At 42.7% G+C, this 21289-nt stretch overlaps 1 protein-coding gene across 1 annotated transcript in view; it reads left to right on the top strand.

Annotated features, from left to right (window-relative positions):
- The window catches only part of tmtc1 (transmembrane O-mannosyltransferase targeting cadherins 1), a 242461-nt gene that overhangs the window by 172652 nt on the left and 48520 nt on the right, over positions 1 to 21289 (top strand). Inside the window, exons 8-9 of the mRNA XM_083999888.1 lie at positions 10264 to 10385; positions 19360 to 19527. Of these exons, the coding sequence (XP_083856014.1) occupies positions 10264 to 10385; positions 19360 to 19527 (290 nt within the window). The remainder of the gene's footprint in view (positions 1 to 10263; positions 10386 to 19359; positions 19528 to 21289) is intronic.

Below are 21289 nucleotides of genomic sequence, written 5' to 3' on the forward strand. Positions count from 1 at the left end.
GTGTGTTGCCTCACTAAACCCACGGCCCATCCTCTTCCCTCCTCTTCCATGCTAAGCTAAGCTAAGCTAATCACCTCCTGGCTCTCGCCTCATGCTGCCACTTGAGATTGTATTATTATTAATGTTCTTATTTACTGTAACTTTTTGCAAAATGTCACCAAAATGTCAAGATGTTCTTTAATGTCATTTTTTAATTGGCCACTTGCATCTCCAGCATGAAAAAGCTGGCAACTTCTAACTTTTAATTAATTCAGCAAGAATAAATTATTTTGCAGAAATGCACTTTGTGGCTTCAGTTTGAGTTTGGAAAATAATAAAAACATATAATCAGATTGCACATGTTGCTCTTGCAGGCCCAGATTCAACTCAGATGAAGTGTTTTTACTAATTGCTCAGCTCATGTTCAAGCAACAGGAACATTTTAAAAGAAAAGAGAAAAACACTGTCGAGACAACTCTTTCAAACAGTCACTGTTGGTCACACGGGTCACTCTGACCCAGATAATAAAAGATGTGGCACAGAACAGGGCATCCACAGCCACTGGGTTACCTAGCAACAAAGTGTTGAATTGTGTACACTACTGTGCCGACTCAAGTCCAGACTCTGGCTGAGGTCCTCAGAGCTCTGGGTCAGGTGTTCATTAAGGACAGCTCTGTGTTTTGTGAAAGGCCCCCACCCTCCTCATCTCCACTCAGGATCACTGAGCTCAGTCAGAGTGACCATCAGAGTATCGATCATCACTTCTCTCTGAGTGCTCAGTTTGGTGAGGCTTAAGACTGATGGAGACCACAGAGATCTTTGCAACCTTTAGCACAGAAGAAATGTTTTAGCATTCTTCCCCAGATGTGAGTATCTGAGCTCTGCTGCCACTTCCCGTCTCCTCTTGTGGCTTCATTTTCGCTCTGATCGGCAGAGTCACCTGTGTACATACACTGGACAGGTGTGTGTCTGATCACATCTAGGGAACATCAGGAAGCTGTTGAGCTCAATTTTAAGCATAATGGCAAAGAGAAAGGCTCTAAAATCCAGTTATCACTTTGTTGTAATGTGAGGACTACGGATGGAAATGAGCTCTAAGCTAAATCTGGCATATTTACATGACGTGATGTGCGCATAATTGTTCATTAATGTGCATTGTCCTTGTCAAATAAACAATAAATGAAATGAAATGAAAGATTGATGAGAGGAGATGATTGTATTGGATAAATAACAAAATGCGAGAAAAGTAGAAAGATACGAATACTGTCTGATCACGCTCTAAATCCTTCTTTCACCACTGTTGACTTCTCCCTGCAGTTTAGACAAAGTGTTAAATCCTCTGTTATCACATCCACACAATCTTCATACAACATTCACAGTAATGGTGTAGAATTTTCTGATTGCCTGCTTGCTTCCTTTTCTCTACCACAAATACAGAACCACACTGGTTTAATAGCAGCTGTGCAACAGGTCATCAGTTCAGCCAGTGTAATTGCTAAAGGCAGCTGAACCCGTGGAGCTCGGCTTCTGACCTTTAATTACAGCGCTCACTTAAGGCCAATCACTCTCATTTGTAAAGGAGAGATGCATTCAACTCATTATCTCACCATTCACTTAAACTGGCGCCTACATCTGGTTCATTATCATCAAACCAAAACCAGAGATGAAGCAGATGAAGCGATTCTCCACCGTTGTTTATCCCATTTCTCAACCTCTTTGTCTTTAAATTCATTAAGTGCGTGGGTGTGACAGGCTCGGAGCTCAGCACCCTACACACGCTGAGACGGTGCAGAGCCTGTAGCGACGCTGGGAGCTCTGCCACCAAAAAAAACCTGGTGTGCTGTGGATTTGTCTCTTTGGAAAGATATTCTGTCTGTTAGGACTGTTTGAGCCGTGCAGGGTGGGAGAGGATTGTGTAACGGTGTGTGTTTAAATGTTAACCGTACCTGTGAGGGCTTGTTGTATGACAGAGATAGAAACTTATGTAAATGGTGAATGTGTAGTTTCTAAGGTCATATGTTTTGTGCATTAAAAGTCAGTCTCGTTCTCTCTCACACACACACATGCTGCTGTCAGTATGAATACTCTTGAGACCTTTCCTCGCTACAGTCAGTGTGTTGTGTATAAAGTGCACACCAACGACCCCACTGCGACCTCGTGAAGTAATTGGCACTGCGGTGTGTCTGTCCCTGCCCTCTCCCCCGACCCGTGACTCCAGCGTTAACGACATGCTGCCAAGCCCAGAGTCTCCAAGCTTCCCTCCCGTGTTAAAGGAAGGGTGGAGTTTTACCTTCAGTGAACCTGGCTGTGGTTTGAGCTCCTCTGAAACGGGTGATCTCCTTGGTTTTCACACGCAACAGTCTCTAGAGTTCTTACTTACAAAAATACAAAGCATCCAGCGAGCGGCAGCTCTGTGGACGGAAACGCCTTGTTGATGAAACAGGTCAGAGGAGAACGGAGCTGAGAGAAAGACTACAGTCACTCAGGTTGGTTGACTTTACAGCTTTGGTTAACAACTTGTCCAACTTTGAGGTGGATGAGCCACAACAACAGATGAGTTCAGGCCCGCTTCCTGTCAGCCAGGGGTAGAAATGTTCAAGCTGCAGAGGAATCACCAACACTGGACTCTTGTCAACATTTCCATGTTTCCCACATTCTGTGTCATAAACTATAAACTGTTTTCTTGTCTGTAACAACATCTATTGCACGTCGGTCCGTCCTGGGTGAGGGATCCCTCCTCTGTTTCTCACCCTGAGGTTTCTCCCATTTTTTCCCTGTTAAAAGAGTTTTCTATGGAGTTTTTCCTCAGTGGATGTGAGGGTCTAAGGGCATAGGATGTTTAGTTTAGTTTATTTAAAGTGTAAAATCACCATGGTACAACATGGTCTCGATACACTTTACAAAATTCATTACAATAATAAGAATCGCAGGGTCACTTTACACAAAGAGTATACGATAAATGATCAGAAAAGTACAATACACAGTATGTTTGCCAAATAGGCAAACATACTGTGGAGGACAGAAAAAAGAACAAGCAAAACAACGCACAGGGAGATAAATAGGAAATTCAAATTTCACCAAAACATTGTGTAAGTGTTTCTTAAGAAGTGTTTTAAAAATTACAGTGGAAGTGGATTGTTTGATATGCAGTGGGAGACTATTCCATAAAAAAGGTGCACGGTAGGAGAAGGCCCTATAACCAAATTATTTTTTATTGACTGGGGGAATAACCAGAAGATGAGAATTTACAGAGCGGAGAGGACGGGTCGGAATATAAGGGATGAGCAATTCAGACAGGTATGATGGTTGTTATGTTGTTATGATGCCATGTAAAGCCCTTTGAGACAAACTGTTTGTAAAAACGGCCTATACAAATAAAATTGCCTTGCCTTGCCTTGCCTGGACAGTTGAGGACTGGACTGGAGCCTGGATTTCTGCTGAGGCAGCTGGTGGTCGACCCGACCTGCCTTGTGTCAACAGTCTATGGTGGTGTAATGGTGATCATTGTTGGAGAACCACAGTCTAGTTGCAGACAGTTGACCATCTCCCAGCAGGAGAATGCTTCATGTCACAAAGTGAAGGCCATCTCAAACTGAACTTCAGTGCCCCCCCCCCCCCAGTCCCCAGATCTGAAACCTTTGTTTGGTGGAACAGGAGTTTGGCAGCTTGAATGAGCAACTGACGACTCTGCAGAGATGATGTGATGCTGTCATGACAACACGGAGCAGAGTCACACAGGAAAGTTTCCAACATCTGGAGGACTTGAGGCTGTTTTGAGAGCAAAGGAACAAACTACTTCTCAGCGCTCAGATGCTGTTTGCACTTCTGTCTTGGCATGAAGCTTTTCTTTAACCCTATAACCCTCAAAAAGCCCCGGGACCAGCCAAAATGCCACGGGTCTAAAACTCTAACTGAACCTCTCAGAGTGCAAAGTACACACACATATTCACACTCAGGCAGAAGTATGTTTGGACATCAGGGAGGGTAGAGTGCACTGGATGGATTTGGCAGTGGCTTCTGCATAGTAGTAGCATGGATTATGTGACCGCAGCTCTGTCTGTGTGTGAGTTTTGCGTGTGTGGTGCCAAGCCATCTGCGCTTCTGGCTGGCCTTTTCCAGTGTGGGCGGCAGATCCTCATTCAGTCTCTGTCTTCTTTTCCTGGATGGTGCAGCTGGGTCCACTTGCAGAGTCTGGAGATAACTCAAAGCAAATTAGAGGAAGTCTTCAGGCAGCTATCCTATTGGCTGAGAGGGGGGAGAATCAACCCTCTGGAATTAATATCTCTGGTCTGATTTCTGTTAAACTGGGTAGAGGCTTCCCAGGGCAAAATTGAAATAACCAGCATTCGTGTCTCATCTAATTCCTAACCAGCTTTGTGTGTGATTATTGTAGCGTTGGAGGACAAAACTCATTTAAACCAAGGTAGCTATCTCTTTAATATCTGCGGGTGTATCGGACCATTGTGGATCCTATTAAAAGTGAGTAAGCAGGCAAAGGATTTGTATTCGTGACATGCACACCTCAGGATGTACACTGAAATTGAAATGTAAATTGACAAAAAAAATGACAAGACTGTGCAAAAGGCAACAAAAAACAAGAAAAGCTTTATTAAGACAACACAAATGGAATGCAGAATATAAAACAGGCACTACCATCTACCAAAGACAGAAGATTTAAATAACTTCACGTTAACTTAATGTACTGTGACATTCTGAAGCATGGGCAGAAGCCGAGTGTATGATAAAAACATGTAAATGAGTGTGTAGTGCAGAGAGGGGGAGGGGAGCTGCAGGTTTGGTGTAAGAAAATGTTCCTGAGTGTTTTTTATTTGTCCAGATCAGCAGCTTACAGCTCACTTGTCTAGTGGTGAAAAGATAATTTTCTGGTAGCCCACCTGTGGCATCACCTGTGGATATGATTTTCCCGAAATATAAATGTGATGGGGTTTAATACCTGCCCACCGCAGGATTTAATCAGCCTTAATTCCTAGAGATTAGTACTTTGTCTTAATAATGGAGCAGCGATGTTCCACAAATCCGCACAGATGACTCAGGTAGTGTCGTCTTCTCTAATGAGATGGCGGACAGAGGATTTATTGTACTAGCATTGTGAGTCTAGTAAAGTGTGTAAACTCTACAGCACCAGAGAGCAGAAACCAGAGAAGCAGGGCGACCATAATGACTGCCCACACTGCACTTGAATAGCCCATTATGAGTCACTTATTGTATTTACCAATTTTTTAAAAATCATACTTAAATTGTCCTTTCCAAAGAAGCATTAGTACCAAATCTACCCAGGCCCAGTACCAGCCTATAACCTGGTGGTGGTGGGGGGGTAGAGGCAAGGCAAGGCAATTTTATTTGTATAGCCCGTTTTTACAAACAGTTTGTCTCAAAGGGCTTTACATGGCATCATAACAACATCCTCTGTCCTTAGACCCTCACATCCACTGAGGAAAAACTCCATGGAAACCCTTTTAACAGGGAAAAATCGGAGAAACCTCAGGGTGAGCAACAGAGGAGGGATCCCTCACCCAGGACGGACAGACGTGCAATAGAAAAGACAGTTTACAGTTAATGACACAGAATATTTTATTATTTGAGACTAGAGAGTCTACAGAACCAGTGATGTCCGTGCAAATCACTGGTGGTGGATGCGGAATAGATCAGCTCTGTCATTCAGGCCTTTGCAGACAGAGATTCACACTTCTGGATTAGCAGGTGACACAGCTGGAAGGTCCATCAGTGAATGGGTTCATATAACGCTCTAGTCAAGTGGTTTTCAAACCAGGGCCCCCTGTGGAGTTGCCAGGGGGTTCTAGGGGTCCTCAGCAAATTGGAGGGAAGAGGAGAAAAATGCGAATTATTATATTTTGAGCATAATAATACAATTTATAATAATACAACATATTTGAAACCTTTTATGCCATGTTCATCTTTCTAATCATTCATGACGTCATTAACTGTTAGTGTTGACCTGCGGTGAGCACCTGACATCACGCCTCAAACTCAGTGGGTTTGCCAGAAGCTGGGAACCCTGCTCTAGTGTCTGTGTCAACCACTCACATTCACACTAGGGCTGCAATTAACGATTATTTTCATTATCGATTAATCTGTTGATTATTTAAACAATTAATCGATTAGTTGTTTGGTCAATAAAATGTTGAAAAATGTCAATCAGTGTTTCCCAAACTACAAGACAACGTCATCAAATGTCTTGTTTTGTCCACAAACCAAAGAGAGACTCAGTTTGTATCATAAAGGAAAAAAGAAAACAGAAATATTCAACATATAAGAAGCTGAAATCAGAGAATTTGGACTTTTTTTCATAAAAAAACTACCCAAACCGATTATTTGATTATCAAAATAGTTGACCTCTAAAGGAAAACGAGGAGTTTCTATTTGGTTATAAAAAAAGTATCACGTTAATGTGGATGAATCTACGTTACCCACACTTGTTAATGGGCCCATTTTCGATAAATATATCGTTTTGTTTCTATCGTTATTTTGTTATTATTAGTGGTGGTGGAAATGCTGGTCGAGCCGACCAGCGTTTCTTTACTTTCGGTTTCGTGGCGAGTCATGAGAATAACGCCGCCGAATCGCCAAATACGACGGTATGTGATCGTCTTCCAACCTCTGACTTTAATTCTTGATGAATGAAAACATGAGTCTGTCTTGTGTCGGTCAAAGAATTTCACGGTGCGTGGAGGCTCATAAATGTAGTGTGAAAACACTTCGCTTTTCCAAAACTCCTCGTTGTCCCTTCAATTTAATAATCAATTATTATTCGGTTACTTGATGAATTGTTGCAGCTCTAATTCACACATCTGATTCTACATTTTGGGCATTGTGTCTTATTGTGTCTTATTGTGTCTTGGACGTGTGGACTGAAGGAGCTGGGGATCGAACTACAAACCTGTGAAGTTTCATGAGGCTTCACAGTCAGACAGAGATGAAAACACGTGCATGCTGATGCCCAGTACAGATTCTTATCAGATTTTGAAATGAGGTTGCAGCAAGTTACCAGTCAGATTTTGAAATATTGCCAATGTATTCCCGCTACAAGCAGACAAACAATGCATCCCCCCCCCCCGATGTCTGTGATATTATACAGTAAGAAGCAGCTCTGTTCCACCTTTACATTTACATTTCTCTCTCTCTGCTGTCAGTGTGTGTGCTTATCTTTTTGAACACACACACACACAGGAGGCTCAGGCAGTTACTGGTATATTTCCGGAGGCATTTTGTTCCACAACTGTCATGTGAACTCACACACCTCCTTGTTCTACTATCTTGAGGGATTGCATAGCAGAATAACGTAAAAGCTCTCCTTTTCACCTTGTTGATGGAAGTGACATGATTGTCCTTTCTTCTTTTACGCTCTGTATGTTGGAAATGATTGCTGTGAACCCGGCGAGTCGGCCAGCAGGTGAGCTACGGCTCCGCCAGCCTGAGATGAGGCTGTCACAACGGCTAAATGAAGCAGCAGTTAGCGGATGACACACCGCGCTGCGCCGAGGAGAGCTGAGTCGATGAAAAATAAGAAGAGGGGGAAAAAAATCAAAGAGGAGCAAGAGGATCAAAAGATTGGAAATAACAAAGGAGCGGCAGAGATGGAGACGTGACGCGGATGAAAACAAAAGGACAGAAAAGAGCATTAGCAAATGAATGCCAAGCGGTTAGGAAGGTAGCCAGCAATTAGAAGTAACAATCCCCACAACTCCACTGGAAACCACAGTAATGATTGTCTTTGTGTCTTTAAGTGAAGTGTTAGCCACACACTTGGCACAGTAGACGGCAGCTTGGATTACAGGCAACGTGGGGCGGTGGAAAGTCCCACTGACTTCCAGGTGATTCAGCCGCTCCTCCACGTAGCCTACTGTATAAATAACTGATGAACAGAGCAGATAATGAACTAGCGCAGAAGCAACAAAATGAAGTGATACTAAGAGAAAGAGAAGTCAGACAGCGGCAGTAAAGACAGACAGAGTGCTGCAGGAGATATGAAGAGGAGTGGGAGGTTTGCCTTCATAATACAAGGCTTTAGTAAGAAATCAATACTATTGATTTCCACCAAGCTCTGAATGTTGGGCTTCTGTCTTCCATTATTGTTTTATTGAATTCCTTTCAAGAAAACTGGCAGTCATCCCAGGTAGCAGGGGTTTATCAGGTAAATATCTGACTCTGAAGCTCCAATCAGGCTGGCCGGAGACTGTGGAGCTCCAGTGGAAGTGGGTGATTTTTCAACATGGCCACAGCAGTGATTTTAATCTGGTATGGAGGACGCATGCTGTAATTTCTCACCCTGGGAAAAATTACAGTCATTGTTCGCTGCTGTTTTTGTGCGTCTGTAATTTCAGCACCATCTAGAGTGATTTTCTTTTATTTTAAAATGTTTATCTGAGGAAGAAGGTCCTTCTGCGTTTTTATTTTTCAAAACAAGCTCAGCATTCTGCCAACACTGATACTCAGTCTAATATCTGTCGGTGCAAGGTGAGGCTCATATAATAGACAGAAAACGCTTTTATTTCAGCTTCACGGTTCCTTTTTATTGTTCTCACCAGATGAAGAGCAGCAGAGACGTCTAATTAAAGGACATATACAAATGAATTCAGATTTACTTTTACTGAAGTGGACAAAAAAATCGTCTACAAATCCAAACAAAAGGCCGCCACTTCTCTTGAGTGTGACATTCCCCCTGACATTTCACTGTTTACACATCATTATATAATTGAACAAAAATACGATGACTGTGAATTCAGTATTTGATCATATCAGTAATAATCATAATTGATAGATAAATATACATTTTTAAACATAATTCCTCAAATGTTCAAATTATAATTTGGGCTCCAGCACTAAGCTAAAGGTCCTGAGAGAAGAGCTACTGCTAGCACCAGTGCTCGGTGTGGGAATAGGAAAGAACTCATTTTATCTTGAGATAGCATCTTCTAACAACAGGAAGAGGTGGAGCTAGCTAACATTTAATCTAATGATGATGTAGAACTGAGCAGATTTGAAATGTGGCCAATCGGCTCAGCAATACACCATCATTAAACAGCTGTAATGATTAATAATTGATAGCTTCCTCTCCATTAAAACACCATTAAAACCACATTTTTAATTGACTACAGGGACTGATGATTAACGAACAGAAACTGATAGCTCCATCAATAGCTCACTTTAAATGTACAGTATGTTTTGCCTATTGCATAATATAGTGTTTTCGAGTTGAAAACATAAACCACTCTAAACAACAGTAAATTTCTATCGCGGTGGTCTACGGCTGAATAAATGCACAAAGGGCAATTTTTAAATAATAAGTCATAGTGTCGTGAAGCCATCTGTCAATTACATCTCAACACAATGAGCTGATTTAGAGTCATAATTAGTGCACTGCAGTTGGTTTGTGTGGATAACACTCCTGCTTGAAGCAGTCTGTTGTCTCATCATTAACTCTCAGTGCATGCGTTGCTCTGTAATGTGACCATGCAGCTCCATTATGACGCTATCAGCAGCTCTCTGTTTATGTTTGGAGATGTTCATAATGTTTATGGCAGCGCTGATGTCAGATCATATCAGCAGCCGGTGGAGTGTTTGTGTTCCTCCCTCTATAATCTCCAGGCCATTAGCGGTGGAGGATTGCTTCTCCGGCTCCAAGTGCTGCTCGCTGTGTGTTTGTCGCGCGGCGATGATACTGCTACAGGTCCCTACCAGTCGGCCGTGGTCTCAATAGCCGTCAATGAGCCCGCTGACAGCAGAACAAGCCTCTGATTGGAGCGACGCTAATCAGCACTTCACACTTCTCTTGCTCTCATTACGGCTAATGAGCCAATCCACTCAGCCCAGCGAGGGGCTGCCAACTCAGCCAATTAGAGGCCTGTTTGTTCAAATAAACACAGCCATGGTGGGATAACGTGGAGGGAGAGGAGGCAGAGAGGCTGCAGGCTTTATGAAATATGAATGGCCTCTGATACGGGCTGTATAGAAAAAGGAATTAACTGTAATTTGATAATTTGATCTCCTTAATTGCTTCTCTGTTGCGCAGATGATTGTTAATATTTAAGACAGATTGGTCATGGCTGCTGAACGTTCATGTATCAGCGTGTCCAAATGTGTGCGTGTGTGTTGGCAGAGTGTGAATGGCCCATATTACCGTTCAAAATGAATGTGCTGTTTGAAGCGGTGACACTGTTGCCTCTCGACTTGGTTTAATAAGAAATGTAACATCTGTTTGTCTTCTTCCTCTTCTTCTTCTTCTCCTCCTCCTCCTCTCTGCAGAAACAGGAGAGCAGGGAGGTGCTGGTGGGATTGTTGTTCCTGGTGTTTCCCTTCATTCCTGCCAGTAACCTCTTCTTCAGGGTTGGATTCGTGGTGGCAGAGAGGGTTCTCTACATGCCCAGGTGAGCCTAGCTGTGTGTGGGTGACCACCTACTCTACTCTTCCTATAGATTCTAGTATATTCTGGTCCTGCTGTTGCACAAAGAGTAAAAATACAGCAGTAGAAATAGTTTTCTTGGACACTGTTCATGTTTTAATCTCTCTCGATATGCAGTGTTTACCTCAAATCACATCTTTCATCACTCACATTTCCCATCAACTCTTATTTTTCCTTTAAAATGAACTATGCAAGATTTTTACCTTAATTAAACAACTTTGGAGTAATTGTGATGGTTAAATAAATGACTTGTAACTAAGGTACGAGGGAGAATGGAGGCTCTCTGCCTTGCACCCTTCGTCTCTTGGCTGAAAGCCAACCTCGCAACATCAGTCCCTCCGACCCGGTGTCCCAGCTCTCGTCTCGCAAGAAACATGTACTGCTTTACGTCACTACAACACAAACACGCCGGCAATCGTGTTAAAGGGATAGTAGCATTTTTTTAAAGTGGGGTTGTGTGATCTACAAATAGCCCCCCCTACTTTAATTGCAGTAGAAGACTCTCTACACTCCTCCCATTAGCAACGCCAGCCCATAGCCCTGCCCAGAGATTTACAACATACAGTGTTGTGAACAGACCCAAAGAAACGGCCTATTTTCGCGGCCTAAAAGAGGTTTTACCTGGAAAAAAAAACACAGTTCCATTGTTCGCTATAATATAATTTTTTCCAGCCCTTCAAAGTGCAGGAAAAACACAGTTTTTATTTGGACCTAACCAACTCACGTATCCCCCCGCCCAGGGTCAGCGCCCGCCGATCAGCAGTTATTTGTAGATCATACAACCCCACTTTAAAAAAAATGCTACTATCCCTTTAACATTACCCACCTCAGTAGACATCACTCCATGGATTACCATCTCACTGGGGAGGGAGGAGGGTTAGCTGTGAGTTTTTACAACAGTGAAAATATGCACTTTAAAACTGTAGGGGGAGCTGTGTAGAGGAAAAAAGACCAAAACAGCAAAAAAAAAGTGAGCAACTTGCATAGTTCCCCTTTAACAACAAATTCCTCTTTTTGTAGAAAAAAACATTGTTACATAAGGAAAATGCTTTAATGGATGATAAAAAAGTAGGTATTGGCCACCCTCTCTATCAGTAATAATGACTTGGTGTTGCTCCATTACACAATGTGTAAGCATCTTTTCACCATATCACTAAGATCTCACAGTGTGAATCAGTCACAGTGTAAATCTACTGACCATTTAATAAGAATGCGACAAGAGCCGATGGCGCCAGAGCTTCACATTTTTTCGCTGTGCTACAGACAGTATGAGGGAGTTTTATTTTGGATGTGCTCTCCTGAGTTTCACCTCTGAGTAAAGTGGGTTTGGGTTCAGGTTTGTACAACGTATCGTCCCACAGCGTCACATCCCACTGCCTCCCTGATCTCTCTCCAGGAACCCGCTGTATTTGTGGACTCAACATTTGCACACAGGCACTGTGTGTGCTTTAGGCAAATAAACGCTCTCCAGTCTCCAAAATAAAGTGTAAATGCATCAAATCAGCATTGGAGGTGGATTGAATTCCAGTCGTTCGGAGTCATTCCTGCCAGATGTTGAAAAAGTGTAATAGAATCTGTGTCTCCTGGGCAGATATGTGATCTTTACCCCTCCTGTGGTGCAGCTGTGTACTCAGACATGAGCTGTCTCCCCAGTCTCCAGAGCTCCAGACGTTTGTACATATTAAATCAAATGCAATAAGCACTGAGCTCCTGTAGCGGTGTTCTTCTTGCTTGTGCCTGAAAGGGAAAAAAATATGGCGGCAAACAACATGGACAGAAAGCCTTAGGATTACACTTTAAACAAGTGTACAAGTTAGGCGACAGTAGTCATGTGGTGGACCAGACCCATGGATGTGTTCATATATTATATCAACTGGATGTCAGATCAAGTTGCTTGCCTGGCGTATATGCTGAAGAAGTTTCTGGCTTCCAGGTTACTTCTGCGTTATGTGGCCCACTGAATATGTGCAGTAGAGCCACCCCCCCCCCCCCCCCCATGCTCTGGTTACTTCCCATCATGCCCCTGGGCAATGAGAACGTTATAGATTTGGCGCTGCGTGTTCATGAATGCTATGCTAGTGGATTTAAAGGGATAGTTCACCCAAAATTGAAATTTCACTCGTTATATCTACTCACCCTCATGTGGACTAAGGGCTGGGAGAAGTTTCAGAGTCCTCCGTAGCTTCTCTGAGTTACAGGGGGTCTCGGCGTAGCAGTGCATGTCCATATAACGGTTGCAAATGGATACCAACTGTCTTCGTAACAAAAAGACACACCAAAAAACATCCAAATACCTCCATGCTGCTCGTATGTAATGTCCGTCTTGTATTGAAGCCCCGAAATGTGAAATTGTCCCGAAAAAAATTAAATAAGTCTATATTTCAAGCTTGTTTGTAGCAGAAGCTCCTCTTCCCAGTTAGTCCAATTCGGACAGGGGGCTTCAATACAAGACGGACATTACATACGAGCAGCATGGAGGTATTTGGATGTTTCTTGGTGTGTCTTTTTGTTACGAAGACAGTAGTTGGTATCCATTTGCAACCGTTATATGGACATGCACTGCTACGCCGAGACCCCCTGTAACTCAGAGAAGCCACGGAGGACTCTGAAACTTCTCCCATCAGCCATTAGTCCACATGAGGGGGAGTAGATAATGAGTGAAATTTCAATTTTGGGTGAACTATCCCTTAATCACAATGGACAATAAATCATAATCAACTGTCTTTTGTGCAATTTTAATGAGAAAATAATGTTAAACATCTTATAGATCCATGGCGAAATCCTCTAGTTTGGACTCTGCCTTTGATTGCTACGGTGGCTGTGAGGGGACAAACTTCCACATGGACACAGCCTCACCTGAACCATGACAGACAGACAACATGCACAGTGCAGCTTCCCCTGAGACTAAAGCAACTGAATAAAAATACATGTTCACACAGCGCACAACTCCACACACACACACACACACACACACACACACACACACACACACACACACACACTCCTCTGTCGTACTCCTGCACACAGTCATGTATTCAAAAAAAGTGAGAAAGAGGTAACTGTGTGAAAACTGAAAAGAGAAGGAAGGTCAAAACTTGGTTTTACACACACACACACACCTACACACAGACCTGTTTGACCTCTACCCACAGACACACACACACACACACACACACACACACACACACACACACACACACACACACACACACACACACACACACACACACACACACACACACACACACACACACACACACACACAGACACACAGACACACCTACACACAGACCTTGTTGACCTCTACACAGCTGATTGTCAGGTTAGAAACATTCCAGAAACAGTCTTATTGAATAACTGGAAAGATAGAAAATGTTTGTGTAGCCGGTTGTGTAGCTGTGGAGCAGATGTGTGATCACAGGGTCACGGTCTCAGCTGAGTGTGCAGACAGTAATTTGGGATATTAATCATTTGAAAAACTTGAAGAATGAAGTAAAAATAATAATTCACCTCGTCTGAGTGCTTATTCGCTGTGCTTCAGCGTGTGCATGTGTGTGTGTGTGTGTGTGTGTGTGTGTGTGTGTGTGTGTGTGTGTGTGTGTGTGTGTGTGTGTGTGTGGTCATCTACACACTCTCACACAGCAGCATCTCTCTGTGCTGCAGTCAACAGCCTCTCCACTCCCACTACAGAGTCTCCACTTTGTTTTTCTGCTCCCAGTCGCTCCCTGTCCTCCTTTTGTCTGTCAGTCAATCTGTCCATTCTTCCCTCCCTGTCCCTGTCTCTCCATCTCTCCCTCATTATCTCACTCTCATGTCCCTTGTTTTGTTTCTGCTTCAAACCAAACAGTTTTTTTTCTCAGAGCTCAGAGTTTTTTTCTTCTTTGATTCTCCTTCTCTTCCTTCGATTTCATAGCCAGTTAATCCTGGAGGTTTTGTGGCGCGTGAAGTGATGTTGTGTGAATGACGGCGTCCTCCGGGGGGCCGGGGGTGACCTTGATTAAGGCTTAGAGGACCCATCGGGTCCACGCACGCTTACACAAATACTCCTCCAGTGAATCCTGCCTCAGAGCAGAGGCTTTAGCTGGAAACAGATGCCCTCGGGGGGTAGAGCTCAGAGAAATCCCCCGACTTGATCTCACTCAGCGCTCACTTAACCTGCATGGCTAATTGCAGTGTAACTGTCAGCAGACGATTCTGCTGCTTCCTGAGCTCAGTTCAAACACGGCTGGGCTCTGAAGGACTCGGGGCCTCTGGTGCTCCGCCAGCCTTTGTCTCCAGATGGTTCGGCCTACTGTAGGCGGTTTGATTATCTGAGACGCATTAACATACTGTATACTTATTCACACTCGCACGCTTCATTATCACCGTTTCACATAGGAAATAAATGAGCATAACAGAAGCTGCCTCTCGTTTTAATTACTTACCCGGCAACAGCGGGTCCTGGCGGTTCAGCATTAGGGGAGACTGGGGACAGTTGCAACCCTTTTTACATTCTTCTTAGTTACTCAGAGACTGTTTGGACTAGGCTCACCAAACCTTTATAGATTAAATATACATTTGTCAGCTAATTAGTCATACCATTTAAAGATGGTTACATATGACATCAATCACAATATTCATTTGAATGGAAGAATCCAGACATTGCAACTGACCCCAAACGTGGGGACAGCTGCAACATACATACATAAAATTTCACTAATTAACTTTTGATTTTTGTCTCAACAAGCATAGTATTCCTAAAATATGCATTGTCTTACAATAATACTATATTATTATTTAGTTATTTAGTAATATTTCTCAGAGAACAGTTGGAGTTTTGTTTTGCGTAGAACATAGACCTTGAGTCAATGTGCAGAGGTTAACAGTGGTAATAAAACTCAATAGCTCAGTGTGAGACAAGAAGAATAGAACTATTTGCAATTCAATCAGGATAGACCATTTACGACAAGAGAGCCAGGTTTGAGGATGAAGATGAAATTACATTTATTGTGCACAAAATAGACTTTGGCGCTTAGACCACGGGTGTAGACCAGCTGAGTAAACTGATCTGGGGATGAGTAGCTTGCATCTGAAGTAGTTATATCACCCCCGGGCCGAGACACTGGTGGTGGTAGGGAAGCTTGAAGTCGCCTGATGAGGGAACTTCTCGGTTGAAGATCCAGATTAAGACAGTCTGTATCTTGATGGAGGTGGTGCCGGGGTGGAGGTGGGCTGAGAGTTTTGCAGGAATGACGGCTGGATGACAGGAGAGAGAGAGAGGACTTTTAAATTTGACGCTAATGACTGATTGGTGGAAGGGAAAGAGGATGGCAGACTGTGATTGGCTGAATTATGAAAATGAGGGTGGAGCGAGAGGATAGCAGGAAAACAGGGAAAGGGCTTTGAGGCATGCTTAAAGAGATAGTCTTCCTGTCTGAACTTTCGCTTAGCTTCATTACAAAAAACTTTTATAAACATGTACTCTACTTTTGGATGATTTATTCACTGTATGACATCAAATAAATTTACTTTTCTCTAATTTTCATAGGGAAATATATGTGGCTACTTCTGTCCCATAAAATAAGATAGGCTATAGATACAAATTGCATATTTCATTATAGAAAGTTATCTGGGGGGAATTATTTTTTAAATCTTAGTCTCTCATGGTTTAATATAATTGGCTGTTCTGTTCATCATGAGGAATAAAATGGATATATTGTGCCTATTTTAAGCTAAAAATGTTTCATCTTATACATTTGCATTTGCATATGTGCTTCCATATTCAAATGGAATTTGTTGCAACTGTCCCCAGCCTATCAGCCATGACAAAACACCATGTACTAGCTAGACACAATGGCACTGTAGGTGTTTGCGTGTCTGCGGTAGACAAGCGAGACGAGGTCAAGGCCGAGTGGACGGGTGGACTGTGGCATTCAGCCTCAGGTCAGGTGCTTTCACTTTTCTTCTGCTGCTTCTCTTGTCAGAAAAAGGAAAATTGCACTGTTTGACTTTTTTCTTTCTTTCTTTTTGCATTCCTGTACATCTCATTGGTGTATTATGTGATTGATGTATACCCATACTGATTGCATGTCTCTGGAGTGGCTATTCAGCACTGCACATTTGTTATATTGAGAAAACTGGAGAAAATGGAAAATTGAAGTAAAAACCTAAATTGCTGCCCATTAAAATCACATTAATTTCCAAGCTCCTGATTCTATTAGCACAACCTCGTCTGTTAAAATCACCAAACATTTAAATTAAAGACAGACTTTGTTCCGTCTATGAGTAAAAAGTCCTCGCAGAGAGAAAGATAGAAGCTCATTGACATCTGCACAGAGAGGGGGAGCCGACCCCTCATCCCACCTCTTTTATCCTAAAGCCAAAAAAAACACTATAAATTTTTTCAAGAACCAACTCCTGTGAAGTTCAAAGCGGACAGAGGTGGTAGAACACACACACACACACACACACACACACACACACACACACAATCACACACAGAGGAATGTTATTTTAGAAAGAGGAGAGGACGTGCATGTCTATTGTGACTTGCCAACATAATACAGTATGTGTGTGTGTGTGTGTGTGTGTGTGTGTGTGTGTGTGTGTGTGTGTGTGTGTGTGTGTGTGTGTGTGTGTGTGTGTGTGTGTGTGTGTGTGTGTGTGTGTGTGTGTGTGTAGCAGCTGTGCATCACCGTGCATCAACAAGCAGATTGAGTTGTTATTCATAAGAGAATTAGTGTAGTATAATCTCATTTTCTGCAGCGGTGATTCACACACTGTTTGGTTTCAGCATCACAACAGTTGCACAGCCACACACACACACACACACACACACACACTGAGCAGCTGTATTGTATCTAGCGTCATTGTGCTCTTGACTGTAAACTACAGGTAGTTCAGCTCCGGGAAGCTGTTTGAGTCTTTTCTCTCTCTGTGTTTGACACTGCTTCTCTCTGTGCCTGTTCTCCGCACTGTGGTTTCTTTCTTTGATTCTTCCTCCGCCTCATCTCTGCTGCCGTGAAGGTGTGAAGGCCGGTGGAGCTGCTCCAACAAAGACTCTGTTTTACCGCCAAGGCCTCACTCAACATTCCTTTTGTTCCCCCAAGTTCATCCATCTAGCTCAACAAACTGGAAAAGCCTTATTGATAGAGCAGAAACAACAGGTTATTAAGCCTGAAGGAATTCTGGTACTTAATGAGTTCACCTCATCTGAGCCCGCTGACATCCGGCTGGTTGTGCGGCCAGACACTACAGGCAAAAACACTGTTTTTCATGCACTGCTCAATTTGGAGATTTTGGGCTATTTTTCTTCCTGAACATGTGTTCTTTCAGAAAAGTCAAAAGAAATGATGGAAAATACCCATTTATTTTACTTCATTTTGTCTCTATCATCAGTAGATTTCTCCTAAATTCACCAAAAGTTAACATGCTACTGTGACATACTGAGCTGTGCTTGTTGTCTGACCCATGTCATGTCAGGTATCACTGTAAAGCTCTCTCACTCCTGAATAATTATGCAGGCATAAACATTTTTTAAAAATGTGTTTCCTCTGTATCTGCAACCAATCGTAAAAGTATGATTTACATTAACAATCTATGGAATTTAACAGTACAAGTTTTCTCAAAATGTCTATATTCTGAAGGTTTTTACAGAGGGGATTGTTGATATATCATTCAAAGCCTGATTTATACAACATTTTATTCCTAAAAACAGGGCAAAATTAGATTGTTTTAGGGCTGGTGACAGTATTTTCTCATTTACAAAGTGATAAAAAGAGATATCTAAAATCCCCTCTGTAAAAATGTCTGACTCTGATATGTCAACAAAATAAAACAAGAATTTTGAAAGTAGCTTTATCCATTGTTCAGATTTTGGTTCTGGAAATGTATGCAAATCAGTGCATATTTCATCAGATATTGCCTCATTTACATATTTAAACATACAATTTTACAAAAGTTGTAATACAAAAAATATTTGTCTTAATGTCAGTGATAAACTTGGGAAGTTTCATGGTGATATCTGTTAGTTAATTTTTTCCCCCTATTCACCTGTAGTGTCTCCCCTTACATCACATATCATGAACGTGATGGTTGAGTTTTCCCAGGGTTTCCCAATGCAGCCACGGGCACATGGAAGGGCGGAGTTTGCAGCACACAACCAATCACAGACATAGATGAAGAGATTGTGTGGTTGGGGACAGAGAGGACCAGTTTTTACACATCACACATCAAGTCTAGAAAGTGGAAAAACCAGGTTTAGAGGAGTTTTGCAGAAATGGATAAAAACAAGTCAGGGCTGACTTTAACACACACACATTTCAGAGAGCTGTAGTCGTTTAAAAGATATGCGACGCGTTGTAATGGATGAGTTCTCTTGTCTCACATCAACCCCCCCTCCCCTCCTCTTGCCACTTTTCTTTCTTCCTCTTGTCTTCTTTCGTCACACGGGTCGTCACACCGTGTCTTTCGCTCTCTTGACTGAGCTCCCCTCTAATCTCTGCTGTTATTTTTCCGGCTTTATCAACGTTTTCCAAGTCATGCGGCTCTAAGCCTTCCCTGATATTTTCTGTCTCTGCCTTCTGTTCTTTTCTTGTGTTGCTCCTCGGTGTGCACTATTTTAGTGTAGCTGCACTTGGGTGGAAACTGTGCAGCAGTGTGGAAAGACTGGAGGAACCCCTGCATGCCTTAAGCTACACAGAATGGTGTATGTGTGTGTGTGTGTGAGAGAGAGAGACAATGACAGCAGACATAGATGGCATTCCAGTTTTGTTTTTTGTTTTTTTTACAGTAATCTTGCGATCAGGGTCAGAGAATTTGAAGAAAGTGAGACCACAGGACCTCAAGGGATTTGGGACACTTGCGTTTTAGGACATAGACGATCTAGGACTAAAGAAATCCTGGATTGTGAATAATGTCTTCATTTTTTTTGACTCTCAGCCTCTCTTCTCCTTCTGCAGCATGGGTTACTGCATCCTGGTGGCTCACGGCCTGGGCCGGCTGTGTTCGGTGGTGGGCCGCTGGGGGACCACCGTCCTCAGTGTCTCCATGCTGCTGCTGCTGCTGCTCTTCTCCTGGAAGACCGTCCAACAGAACCACGTCTGGCTCTCCAGGGAGGCCCTCTTCCGGTAATCAGAGAGAGTGTTTGTGTGTGTGTACATACTAATACCATATATCTGTAACTTAAAGGGATAGTTCACCCAAAATTGAAATTTCACTCATTATCTACTCCCCCTCATGTGGACTAAGGGCTGGGAGAAGTTTCAGAGTCCTCCGTGGCTTCTCTGAGTTACAGGGGGTCTCGGCGTAGCAGTGCATGTCCATATAACGGTTGCAAATGGATACCAACTGTCTTCGTGACAAAAAGACTAATTTAGACGAACTGGGAAGAGGAGCTTTGAGAAGCTTCCGCTACAAACAAGCTTGAAATATAGACTTATTTAATTTTTTTCCGAACAATTTCGCATTTCAGGGCTTCAATACAAGACAGACATTACATACGAGCAGCATGGAGGTATTTGGATTTTTTTTGGTGTGTCTTTTTGTTACGAAGAAAAGTGGTATCCATTTGCAACCGTCATATGGACATGCAGTGCTGCACGGAGCCCCGCTGTAACTCAGAGAAGCCACGGAGGACTCTGAAAGTTCTCCCAGTCCTTATCCACATGAGGGTGAGTAGATAATGAGTGAAATTTAAATTTTGAGTGAACTATCCCTTTAAATAACCAGTGGAGCCATAGCTGAAGAAGTTTTAAATGGATCAATAAAACTTTAAATTTGAAATATGACCAGTGATGATCAGCTGAAACAGGAATGATGTGTTGAAATCTCCTTGTACCAATAATAACTTTGGCAGATGACAGATTTATGACAGATGAATGTAGCCAGGGTGTATGAAGTAAGACTAAACAATGTTCTTTACTTCAGCATCAAAACAGGCCAGTCCAGGCCAGGCCATGCTTGTAAAAGAGATTTTTTTTTATCTCAAGCAATTTGCCTGGTAAAATAAAGGTTAAAAAAAAATAAATCAAAAAATCAAAACACTAGGGTTAAGTTTGCACAAGCTGAGATCTGCTCAGGGTGGTTCACTATGTCCTGTAGTACACTGAAGTCTAGAAGGTTGAGGAGTTACCATGTATATTCAGGAGCAGGTCATTGGTGACCTCAAACACCTTGAACAGGCTCCGTTTTTCATTATTCCTAAACGATGTCCACCAATTGCTGTGGCTCTGGCAAACAGGCTCATCCATGAGAACTGACGTCAACCATAGCAACAGAGTCAGACTGGAAGTCTCCTCTGATCATTTACTAAAAGTTGGTCTCATCACATTTTTGAATGGTTCTTAGGAGAAAACCCAGTGGTGAGATAAAATGTTTTGTGCATTTGGACCCCGGTCTCTTTAGAAAGGGCTGGACTCAGTTCTGTTTAAATGATGAGGGAACAAACCCAGAGACAATGGAGTTATTTATAGTGGTGGGGGATCTGGGACCAACTGTTTGAAACACCTCCTTAAAGACAGATGTGGGAATAATAGTGTCTGGTTGGGCAGGATGAGGAGGGTATTGGAGTATTTCAACATGGGAATCATGCAAAGCCCAGGGAACAGGATGAAGAAGTGGAGCGTTTAGAACCACACAAACATCAATTAGTTCCATGCTGTGGAGAGTCAGAGCCAGACCAGAGTGAGACCCTCACAGTGACCGGTCCCATTCACAGGCTGTGTGACTCAATAGTCCTGGGTCCTTGCTATTGATAAAAAAAAAATATCTAAAAATAATGTGATAAAAATCTTCAAAAGAGATGTGAGAGCATTCACGATTCTTCTTATGAAACCTGACTGGGGGCAGAGGAGAGGGGGGGGTTGGTATCAATAAGTGGATCATTTTCCT

Source organism: Trachurus trachurus (assembly GCF_905171665.1).
Source record: "Trachurus trachurus genome assembly, chromosome: 23".
NCBI lineage: Eukaryota > Metazoa > Chordata > Actinopteri > Carangiformes > Carangidae > Trachurus > Trachurus trachurus.